The 12386-nt window shown below is 37.7% G+C and overlaps 1 protein-coding gene across 1 annotated transcript; it reads right to left on the reverse strand.

The window, feature by feature from the left end:
* Nucleotides 1–1096: 1096 nt before the first annotated feature.
* rab31 (RAB31, member RAS oncogene family) lies at nucleotides 1097–11824 on the reverse strand. The gene is made up of 7 exons (XM_063462808.1): nucleotides 11646–11824; nucleotides 9275–9354; nucleotides 7976–8057; nucleotides 6099–6170; nucleotides 5678–5784; nucleotides 3966–4075; nucleotides 1097–3092 (listed from the first exon to the last, which is right to left on the reverse strand). The coding sequence occupies exons 1-7, from the start codon at nucleotides 11679–11681 to the stop codon at nucleotides 2995–2997; spliced, it is 585 nt and encodes a 194-aa protein (XP_063318878.1). The 5' UTR covers nucleotides 11682–11824; the 3' UTR covers nucleotides 1097–2994.
* Between the last annotated feature and the right edge of the window lie 562 nt (nucleotides 11825–12386).

Here is a 12386-nt window from a genome sequence, read left to right on the forward strand (position 1 = left end):
CCATCGTTTTTATGGGAATTGAGGACTTCTCCTCAGTAAGCTGTACTGAATAGGACACAGTCTACATGTGATTTGAGGTGTTTAAAGCAGTTCAGAGTGTCACGCTTGTGCATGTTCAGAAATAATGATCATTTCTTGCTGTTAAAGATAAAAGGTTGTTCTATAGTGATATCATTTCTTTAGGTGAAAGCCAGACATTTGTTCTTCCATAATATACCTTCCCTACCAGTATCATGTTCAGTCATTTCCATATGACTCCAGTATAAGGTGGTTTAAATGAGGCTGCATAGACTCTTTTCACAATGTCAAGATGTTAATGGATGTCATGATACAACCCTCTTTTAGTGACTGCATCTTTCTCACTCATTTACCCATTATCAAAACTTAAAAGTCTAGAGATCTTGAGAAAAGAGGCTTGTTCGGTTCTAAAAATGAAAGGTATGGGTCATTACCAACACCTTAAGGGTGGTTAAAAGTGAAAGTACTGCGAGACCTCGTTGGTGTCATAAGCCATTGTTCAATGACGATCCACATCAGTGGACACAGATGGCCTGTTTTACTCCTCTTTCAAACCGTCTGTCTTCTCAGTCTAAAGTTTGAACTCTGGCATCCTCCAAAGAGTGGCCTTTATCCTTTAGATGCAGATGTGTAGCTCAGTCTTGTCCTGTCGAGGTGGCTCTTCTACGCTGTGCCATGCATTTATGGAATAGCTGTTTGTTTTCTCCAGTGAGAACACTATGATACTTAGCTTGTGTTTGGGAGTTTTGTCTTTGGGATGAACCAGCTTTTGTCAAGTGTGTCGCTGGGTCTGAAGTGTTCTGGGATGTCAAGCTTGTTGGCTAAAATTCTCCAGAGTTTCTTTGACAACAAGCGGGATTCACCCCCTTTTACTTTTACAACTGAAGAAGGCTCTTGGATGATTGATAGATCAAATATCATCAGTTCAGTTGCCTCTTTGTTTTCAAGCTCTCTAGACTACTGGATGACTGAGAACCTGTACAGACATCAGCTTAGTTTGTAATCCTTTGACAGTGTTTGAGATCTTTGATGACACTTCAGTATTTCATTATTGGAAAGAGTAAAATTTGAAGAGAAATTGAATGTTTACTTTTTTATTACATTGATTAATATACAGATGTTAATCTGGTCCATAGAGTAAACAGAGAAGCATGACTGCAGCATACAGTATGAGTGTGACTGTAAAGGAATGGCAGTGTTATGTATATATTTGGTCAGACACAAGTAATTAATTCTAACAGTATGCACATTTTAGCCATGTCATACATTTTGTTTAGAAAAACATACAAAAGGCACTTCTGTCGCCATCTCAACTCACAAAGGGGGTCCAAACAACGCGCACTGAGAAATCCAGTCTGCATTGTATGAAGGTTGTTTTCAATCATAACTCTTCCAGCTGATATAACTTTGTTTATATCTGGTGCTAAGAAGCTCTTAAGTTCATTTCAGTTTTCATCTTAAGCCAATTACTGAGTGGTACATTTTAGTGGAAGATTGTAGTCCCATGCCGCACATTTGCTCCAAATTAACCTCTGAGCTAAAAAACTGCGTCACATACCTAAAGGTATGCACCGTATGTTTTTCAGATAAGCAAGGCCACACAGACTAGAAGATTTCTGAATGAAGGCTGGTATATTTTCCCATATATAGGGCGGTAAATATCATTATATGTATGGCATTACAAAGTCAAAATTTGATTCTATTATCCCATCATACCTGTTGATAAAAACTGTACACGTTATAATGTAAATAAGTAACTCAAGTACAAATGTAAACTACAAATGTAAGCTATGACAATGCAAAACTAATTGGTCAGTATTGTAATTAATTTTCATGTTCCTTCAAATAATTTCTACTGTATGCTGAAGTTAAGGAGAACTGCAATAGTTAACATTTTTACTATTAAAGCAACTCCCAGCTGATACTGTGTAAATATGCAAAGTGCTGCTATGAGCATGATGAACGGTTTAAACGGTTAGGGCTGCGCTCCCACAGTTCCTTTAGAGTTTGGTTAGTATATGCAACATAACAGCTGTACACATGTTTAAAGTCAAATACATGCAGTTCTTGTCTCTTATCAACAATACAAAAGTGACCCCTTTTACAGGTAAAATGCATGAAAAAACAAAAACACGATTGGCAGCTGTATACAGTCGTTCCCTGCAATGAAATCTCAATACACTTCAGCATGTAGAAAACATCTTCAACAAATCACTATGTAAACAGTTCTAGCATTGGTCACAGTGTTTCAGCCGGGGGTGTCATGCTGTAATTGCGATTCAAGCTGTTCCCACTGCAGCACTACAGTTAAAACCTTTCTAAAGCAAATGTGCGTGAAAAACACGTGAGGAATGTAAAGCCGTCGCATTTGAGCTACAGAGATAAATGCTCGTCTAAGTTTGTTCTTAACGACCTCTTACTTAAATGTGGCACATGTGCACAAATGCTTCATGGGTGGAGGAGTTAGACTTGCTAAAAATTGATATTAAGAATTTCAATGTGTTTAAGAGCCACAGTGCTATGATAGTCTACAGAGAAGGAGAGTGATGAAAACAACTATTAAATTCCTGTCTTTATAAAACACGTCAGCTCCGCTTGTTTTTAATTTGTGCTCAATTTTAAAGTTAGAGTATAAAATGAGTTGAAATTTAGAATGAGCTTCTGTATGTATCACACCACACAGTAGTTCAGCCAGAACACCACCTGAGGGGGACAAACTGAAGGCTTTCTGCTTCATGACTTCAGCAGATCTGAAACTGCTAGGAATAAATGAAATGAACATGCATGTTAAAACTGGTGGATTGGCGCATATAATACTGCTGGTAGGTTTTTCTGTTTCATGTTGCAATCAACCACACGTGCAGGCCAACTTCAGTCTGCTCACTGTGCTGTCACTACGGTAAGACGCCGTGTGGATTGCTGTGCTGGTGGGGTCCGTAGTGCGGAAGGAAGTAATCTTATCAGCCGCTGCTGGTACTAGCAGCACCTCCTGGTGGATGGAGCAGGCTGTCGTGTGAGTTTAAAGGAATCATTGCTGTCCACCTCAGAATTTTCCAGGGGTGGAATTTGTTTACCTAAAAATACAGACATTTAAAGAGATTCCACATCAGATCTAGTAATCTTAAGCATACAAAGAGTTTTATAAATTTAGCTGAGTTGTATTTGGCATTGCTTCACTACTACTAAAATTAAGGCAGAGCAGTTTTTTTGCTGACCACATGAAAGAAAGGAGATTGCTTAGCTTAGGATACACAGCGTTGAACCAAAACATCCCAGCACCATTTAGCCGGAATAAAAATAAAACATTTACTGTGTTATATTTGATTTAAAATGTATCCCCCACATTATGGCAGAACCTTAATGCAATTAAAACAGAAAATCTGCATTACAAACTGCATGTTTCATTTCATCATTTGGAGTCATGCTGTGTTGCAGGCTCCAGGGAAATGTAGAGTCCAGGTTTTATTTGGAAATGAATAATTAAAGTCAGAGCTTTTTTCTGCTTCCATTCTGAGCACAAACAAAAGATACATTTAAAAAAAAATCTGTCTCTTGTCACATTTATCCACTTTCTTTATTGATCATCCACTTCAGGGTCTATTCTAGCTGTTATACTGCAAGTTGCCAGGTACATCCTAGACAGGACACCCTCAATCACAGGGCCTGTAGCCAATCTAGATTCGTTAGTTGACCTAACAAATCCGTTTATGGACTATGAGAGGAAGCTGGAGTTCCCTAGGGTATTAACATAGACTAGTATTTAACATGACCAACAGTTACTTTTACTGAAATGCAGACAAGAGAGAAGATTTTAGAGCTGATCTGCTATAAAAGTGTAGTTACTTTTCTGGGGAGGTACAGCAGGCTAATTAGGCCACTCTAAATCAAGCACAAGACAGGACACACTAGTACTTCTGATGGAGAAAACAAAAAGCCACAAAACCTACTGATTTTCTGAAAGAGCTCCTCAACATTGACAGCATTTCGGGCACTCGTCTCAATGAAAATAGCGGCAATTGATTCAGCAAACTCCTTAGCTTCCTTCATAGGAACTTCCCTGTAAAAAAGATGAACAGAGTTCAGATGGAAAATCTGCATTTTAATCAGTCACTTTCATCAGTTGAGTTTCTAACTGGATGCAGACATGTTTTTTTTTTCAGGCTTGACACTTCTTCTCACCTCTGATTGTGCAGTTTCCTCCATTTTTTTAAGGACAAACTGCACACCGTGCCAAAATATATCGGGGTTTCAGCTTATAACACTTTGGGAATCAGTTTGTTGGGGTAGAAATGCCATTTTATGCCTGTCAAATGGTGTTATCTTTGCAATCTCTCATGAATTCAACTAAAAATGTTAACAAAAGATGTGTATTTGTGACAGGCTGCCAGTAACAAAATGTCTACAGATACAACTGAAAATTGTTTATTTGCTAAGTTGTCTGTAATGTGAAGGCAACACTTAAAAAGGGACTTTTTAAACTTGACTGTTTCATAGGTCAGTGGCTCAACAAACAAAGTCAGTCCATTGAAAATAGTCAGGTACAAGAACGTACAAAATGTACAGAAATAAGGTGGCGACTCCACACCTTTGCACAGTATTGTGTGAGTTTACTGCACATTTATGGTTAAAGGAAGTGATACAATAAAAGAAGACTTATAATTGGGACCAGAGTGAATAATATCACAACTTCTTCATCACTAAACATGAAGAGAAAGGTCATGTTGCTGCTTTGGTACAAATAAGTCCTTTGAAGTGATGCCACAGACCTCCAATAACAGGGGTGTCAAAATTATTTTAGTTCATAGGCCACATATATATTTTAGTTTGGTCTCAAGTCTGTCAGGCAATAAAACAAAAATAGAAGTACTTTCTGAAAACGACCACAATTAACGAGCTATTCATTGACAGAACATGTGACGAAGAGCCTCAGACAGTCTGCTGCCAGTACAAAGAACCCCAGTGGTTGTAAATTCAAGAAATGCACAGGTCCTTGGCTTAACCACCTTACTTCAGTGTGGTATGACAGGACGTGGCTAGAGTCTTTGTAAATAATAAGGATGTAAAACTGACGATGATTCAGATCTCTGCGCGGATTAAATTAACAGTTGTCCTGTTTCACTCTTAAAGACTTGCAACGCAATGCTTTGTACTTCTTGTCTGCAGTTTGCTCACTGTGAAAATCCCTCAACTTTGGACCCCTTTTGAGGTAAATTATTTCTATTTTCACATTTGTTTGTTAACTCAGTCTAACAGTGTCTGTAGAAACTTTTTTTTAACATATTTGTAACAAAAGAGATGAAAAATTGCGGCTTCAAAGAGACAAATTCAACAAACTCTGGTCCAGATGGACCCAGTACATTAAAGAGCTGAGAAGCCATTTTATTTAAATGACTCTCCTTACCTAGGTAAGCAACTATAAGGTGGACATCACACCAAGATTGGATCAACTGCCTCCAGTTAGAGAAATACAACTGGGAACTATTACTTACATCTTACTGCAGTTTTGAGAAATTGAAATTCTGTTGGATATGTTGACTGACAATGTATATGGCTATCTGATCTTTGTCCCCATGTATGTTGTAAAGTTCCTTCTGTACAAGATCACCAATAAAAAGTGCAAATATAAAAAAAAAAAGAGAGATGAAAAAAAGAAGCCCACCTGATGTCTCCTAAATCATTCTTATTCCCTGCTATAGCTACTACAATGTCTTCAGGACCGTGTTCCTTCAGCTCCTTCACCCATTTCTTCAGCGTCTGGAACGAATCCTGGACAACAAGAAGACATTGGGGTCAATCCTGGGATAGATCGTTTATGAGAATATGCCCAGCAGTTTTTTTCCGACTCCTGTCATATATTCATTGCTTTTTTTTTCCCAGACGAGTTTCCATTAACAAACCAGGAAAGAATGACATTTGTAGGTCATGAAACACAGCATCCCACAGTGATGGAAAAGTAGCAAAAATTCTTCACTTACAAATGTTCAGGACAGCTGTTACTGATGTTTTTCATTTTTTCCAGGGAGCTAACAGCCATGACACGTTAGCCAGTTTAGCAATAGTAAACTTCCTGTTACACTTACCAGTTTAGTAATGTCATAGACAATGACAGCAGCAGCCGATCCTCTGTAGTACATAGGAGCTAATGAGTGAAACTAAAAAAAGACGACACATTTATATTAGTTAGCATAAAATTGATTTAATTTTTTGGTATGTCACACATAAATATGATCCAAAGTGTTCAGTCTATGATTAATAAGGGGGAAAAAAAGCTTATAAAAGCCAGGCAGAGTACTATGCCCATACATTCTTACATGATGAGTTTATGGAAACAATTACTTCCTCAAGTCCCCAGGCCTTTCTAACTTTTAGCAGTTACCTTCACTTTGACATGACAAACTGTGGTAGCTTGTAAAGAAATGTTGAATGTAAAAATCACCTCACTAAATGTTAGCCTACTGCAGATAAACGATGAGTGAACGCGTCGGCTAATAATGTACCAACACGTGCCAAACTTTGAGATCATTTATAAACAGTGAATCCAAAAAGGAATGTCAATTTAAGAATAAATATCACACTCAGGTTGTATTTTTTTACATTTCCTATACCAATGTATGGCATCTGTATCAAAATTATTTCTATTTTGTACTGAAGTTACTGTTGGTTTCTCTTATCAGTCAAAACCGGCACCATTCCCTTAAGCTTTTCTTCTCCTCTGCACCGGCACATTGCTCAGCAACTATCATCAGTGTATTATCATCAGTACAACTATATATCCATTGCCAATGATAAGAGAAGATACAATTCATCTCAAAGTTGCAGCAGTTTAGTTAACTCAACAATCATACAAAAAAAAGTCAATCGGTAGAAATCGTATGTATTTTAATAAAGTAGACAATGTGTGGCCAATTAAATAAGAAATCAAATGAAATTTTTTTACATTTCCGTTTAAAAAAATTCATTACATTTATGGCTTGCAGGAGTTTATTCTATAAAACCCTTTTCAGTTTAAAAACATTATCAGTGCCTTTAAATAACATATTCCAGTGGTTCTCAAACTGTGGTCATCACTTAAAGATCAGATATCCCACCTGCTGTGAATGTTTTAATGCAGTACATTTATTATTATTATCACTTGTCACATCCTGTTTATGACAGTTAAAATAAATAACATTCAGATAAGAAATAAAATTGTCTCATGTAAACTATATGGTGTTAAATAGGCGTATACTATTGTACTTTAATGTCGGTTATAAGGGTGATATTCTAAGAGCCATATATTTTATGAGGTGGTACTCATTTTGAAAAGTTTGAGAAACACTGACATATTCAATTATATTTGGTATCTAAAACCCCAAAAATGTCAGGTAAGGGAAGTGTGTGTTTAAACAAGCAGACTAAAAAGACTGCTTAAAATGGTGTTTGAATGATAATAAATGTAGAATAAAATATTATGGCATGTTTTTAAAATTATATTAATTACTCAGACGTCACAGGTTTAATCAGCAAGCCCACAGTCATGATGATAACACTACACCACAGTGACATCAATATTTCAAGAGTGTCCACAGTTGTATTGTTCACAGATGTTTACCATCAGCACCACTGATCACACAAGATCAGTCGGTCAAATGTAATAGGAGAACCCTCACAGCAGAAGTCCCAGCATACTTTTTTCACACATAAGCAGGAAATGCTCGCATTAGTTTTTTCCATGCAGTAAGCAGGTTTGGCAAGCTTCAGCTATACCCCACCTCCCCCTCTTAGCCATCAAATTAATCACCGTGATGTCTCATGACCTTTGAACTCTTGTGTCAAGCATCCCGTTTCATAACCTATAAATATCTACCTATCACGAGTACCAGCTTTCTGATGCAAAGTTTAATGGAAAATCAACATCACATGTGTTAACTTAAAGCTAACAGCGAGTCCATGCGGAGTTTCTGTTGCATACACTCACCCGTTCCTGCCCAGCTGTATCCCAGATCAGAAATTTGTGTAGCTCATTTCCACATGGCACTGTCTTGGTCAGGAATGACGCTCTGTGGATGGTTTAAAGCATTTCACAACAGCTATTTTTTAGGTCGCTCTTTAAAAACAAAGGGAAAAAAATCTGTGCATGTCAGCAGGAAAGTAAGAACACTGAAAACAAGTATGTTTGGGACAGCATGTTTGTTGCTATAGAGGCATGTAAAACCTCCTTCAAACAAAAAAAGGAAAAACATAGTCACAACAGTGGGTTTAAAGACTGGTATAGATGGACCCTGAAGATGAAAGCTGGAGTTACAGGTAATGATCAGTTTATTTCAGTGTTTATTACACCAAGTACTAAAAAAACTATCATTTTTATAAAATTCTACAATCTTTTTGCCTAAAAGTGTCACTCCAAAGTGAGGTTATTTTTTAAATCAGATGCAATGACATAGTAAAATCAAGGTTTTTTCACAAGCTTACAGACGTTGGAAGGTGGATTTGCAATTATTCATTTGAACCCATTTTCCCATAAGTTACATTTTTTACACTGTTTTCAACCACTACCCTTACCCTATTTGTGCATTAAAGCTTGCAAACACTTAACTAAAATTTGTACTTCAAAAATGTCATTAAATCACATATTTGTAATAAAATGAAAACGCCTTATGAGAATTATTGGAGTTGTGGAGCTGAAGCAGGATGACTCCCGGGTGGGTTTGTCTTTATTTCAGTTGCTAAAGTTTGTTTAGAATAAGCTATGTGTTACCTGCTGAGGTTTCCCTTACAGGAAGGAGACCTTTTGGCTGAGCTGTACATGTTCTACATTGTCTAGGGGGTTATGACTATCACCAATCCGCCCAAGTTTAGTGTGGACTAAAGAAATATTAAATAGTAATAAAAGTCTGTTAAGTTTTAACAGTCTGGTAATAGTGGCTTGTGCAATTCCTTTAAAATATATGTATTCAGTTAAGATAAAAGACCCAAATGAAATAAGGTACATTTAGTTTTATCTTGAGTAATCAGTTCTTCTATAATTAGGTTTAACTTCTGTAGCTTATAGACAGTTCATAGGATTATCAATCTACCCATTAGTACAAATGATGTGGATTGAGATCACTAAAAAACACAAGCTTAACTTGAGCTTGCGCATAGTTTCATTCAGCCAGATTACTGATTAACTGGCTGAATCTCCCTGTACATTTCTGTACATCTTTACTTCAGCTTTGTGTCCAAACACGACTGATTAGTTTCCTGCTGCTTAAGCCTTCTGCTGGTTAACACTCACCCTATGGTTGGACTTATGTTGTGATCGAAATGATCCTGGACAAATCGGCAAACAATGCTGGATTTCCCAACTCCAGTGTCCTGCAAACATCAATCAGTCACAGGACATGCACACACAGAGTGAGCGGTCACTATTGAACCTACTGGATTATACAACCATAGCAAATACAAGAGTGTGCAACAGCAGTATTTAAGTCATTAAAATGATAACGTGAAATTATCCAGTAACACACGGTGTATGACTCTGTGTAACACGTACTTTCACTTTAGATTTCTTAAATATATTTTGATGGTAAAAATTTTGTACTATAATCACTTTTACTTATATAAAGGGTCTTCACAATGAATACTTCATCTGCATTCTTACTAACGGCCAGCAGGGGGCAACTCTTGTAGTTGCAAAAGGTTCCAGCTGTAGTCAGCATCTTCCATGCTAACTCCAGGTGAGCGCAACAATCTGCTAGCCACCAAAGCAATCACAAAGAGGCTTTTGTGCAGAGCGTCCTCTTTGCGACTGATTTCACCTACTGTAGCAACAGCCAAGCGACCTCTGGAAACTACTCACCAACCACTCTGGGAATACACATTTTCCCTTGCAAACAGTGGCTATATCATGTCCAACATCATCCGAGATAATACTGGTATACATTTTTTTACTGATATCACAGACTCACTTCCTACTTACAGATAGTATTGAATAAAATATTGACTCCATTTAGTAAGTTGACTTTTCAGAATATACTAATTGCCCAACACAATCACAAGGTGTTAGCCAAATGAGCATGTGGCTCACAGAGAGAGCCACCTCTTATTAGTGTTGTGCAATACTGCAGATTTTAAGTAAATACAGGGCCAGTATCGCTGTTACCAATACCGATACTTTTAACTTATAACATCAACTTATGTAGAGAAGAGTGGTGTGTCATGACTTATGAGATGAATCACCATCAATTTGCAAATTCTGAATACATTTTATTGACCACAGTAATTGGATAACACAATAAAACACACCTTTCAGCTTTTTGTGTATCTTGAAACTGTGTTTTTTGGAGACCTGGAACGTAATGCCTTTTTGCCCCACTAGTACCTAGTGGGCTCAGCATGGCTCAACTCAATTCGGTTTTTAGGTGGTACTCAGTTGTAACTGAAAACAACTGAAAATTAGTAGAGTTGAGTCAAATTGGTACTAGTGGAAAAAAGGCACAAGTGTGCCTGTCTCAAAAAGACTTCTGTTGTTTAAATGGGTTATAGGGTATAAATAAAATAGACATTAAAGTCTGTTTTATCCTTTCCCCAAAAAATAATTTAATACAGTTCAATTGACTGCATACTGAATTTAGATCATAGAAACTAAGTATCAATTCTATCGCACTAGTATCGATACCAAAACCAGTGCTGGTAGCGATACTACCGATATCTGGATAGACACCCCCCCCCCCCCCACCCCACCCCTCAATTGTCACCTCTGGTTCCAAAAGACCGACATGTCAACAGTAATAATGCTCAACTCATTGTAACTACATTAATCTTTGAGTCTGTCTATAATTTAAACTCTCATGCAGTGCCACTTTTCATGTAACACATCTGATGAAGAAAATAGGACCCCCCACCCACCCACTTCCTAGTCTCCTAATGTGGCACCCCATTTTTTTAATCGTATAAACACCCCTGTACGGTTTTATTTGACTTTAAATGTGCATAAAATCTGCTCCTCCCGCTTGTTATAAGCATGCAGAGGTGTAACAAAAGATGGGTAAGGTCAGCGTATGGTTGGGCTGACTCAAAAAAATATTTTAGTGAGGATGTCAGGGCCCTGAGGAGGTATACGGGGGCCTAAAAACCTTATGAGGCTCCTAAAAGTTCCCGGCTCCCGACTTCAACATCATCGATAAAGCGGCAGTTTGCGGTCCAAAACGCTCTCGCCGTCCCTGTCACCGTTTATAAAGACAGACTGACGTGTTTCGCTAACGCAGCAAGAAATCTAACGGCTCGCTGGCTCCGATGATGACGTAATGGCTGATAAACTGTCAGAGCCGTTATAAAGTAAAGATTTACACTACACAGCAGAGCTTAATCTGTTAAGAACTACAAAATACATGCGAGAGGACATACTCAAAATGACTGCCGACCGATGAGGTTGGTTTTAAGCCAACTACTAGCTACCAATATTAGTTAAATTCCCAACTTATTTCACGAAGACGACAAAGTAGAGTTCTTTTAAATAAAATACCAGAACTGACAAAGTACCGACTATACCATTAAGTTGTAAACGAGCAGCTGTTAACATCAACATGTTGTCGGCTTTTGCAGTTTCGCAGCAGACTAAAGGAATTTGCCCCCAAAACGGATCAACAAAAACATCAACCACTTACCCCTAAAAGGCAAACCTTGAGCTCCCTTATAGCCATGGTAAGTTTTGGAAAGTTTTTAAATCATCATTTGTCAATGTACACTCAATGTATTTGTTTCTTCGTGCTTCATGCTTGAAACTCTATTATTTTCCCCTCTTCTTGGATAAAACAGAAACCCAGCCCCTGACACAGACAGACATCTTCACTAAGCGGCATAAAATAAATTTTACAACATCCGGAAGTGACTTTCAAAATAAAGGGATCTTACAGCCGTTTTGGCACAAATAATGCGGAAAGGCTCCAACAAACAACTTCGTTTGCAATTTTATCTCTGCCTGTCAGTTACATGTTTATATTTTGAAATAAGAGATGAAAGATTTTAGACATATTTTTACCCTAAAAAACAGTTTTCTTTAGTTAAGAATAGATAAAAGTGCATACAATGGTCTTCAGTTCAATGAAAGTATAACAGGACCGTGAAATGTCGGTCTGCTCTTAACATATTTTTGCAATTAACTAATTTAACCAAAGACAATGAAGACTGTGACAATGATGTTTTTATTTCAAAAATAAAAGCCTGAAGTAGGATCAGCATCACACAGCCGGCTGTGCCCTGGCAGCCAAAAATGAGTGGGCTCCAGCCCAGTAATGGCTACCAGGTTTGGGTGGGTTTTTGGTATGTGGACTTGGGCCAGTTTGGACTGAGAATTGGCAGAATAAATGCACGCACACTGCATTAGGACTGAAAAACCGACCAAGGTT

The sequence above is a fragment of the Pelmatolapia mariae genome, linkage group LG18, assembly GCF_036321145.2.
Source record: "Pelmatolapia mariae isolate MD_Pm_ZW linkage group LG18, Pm_UMD_F_2, whole genome shotgun sequence".
Taxonomy (NCBI): Eukaryota; Metazoa; Chordata; class Actinopteri; order Cichliformes; family Cichlidae; genus Pelmatolapia; species Pelmatolapia mariae.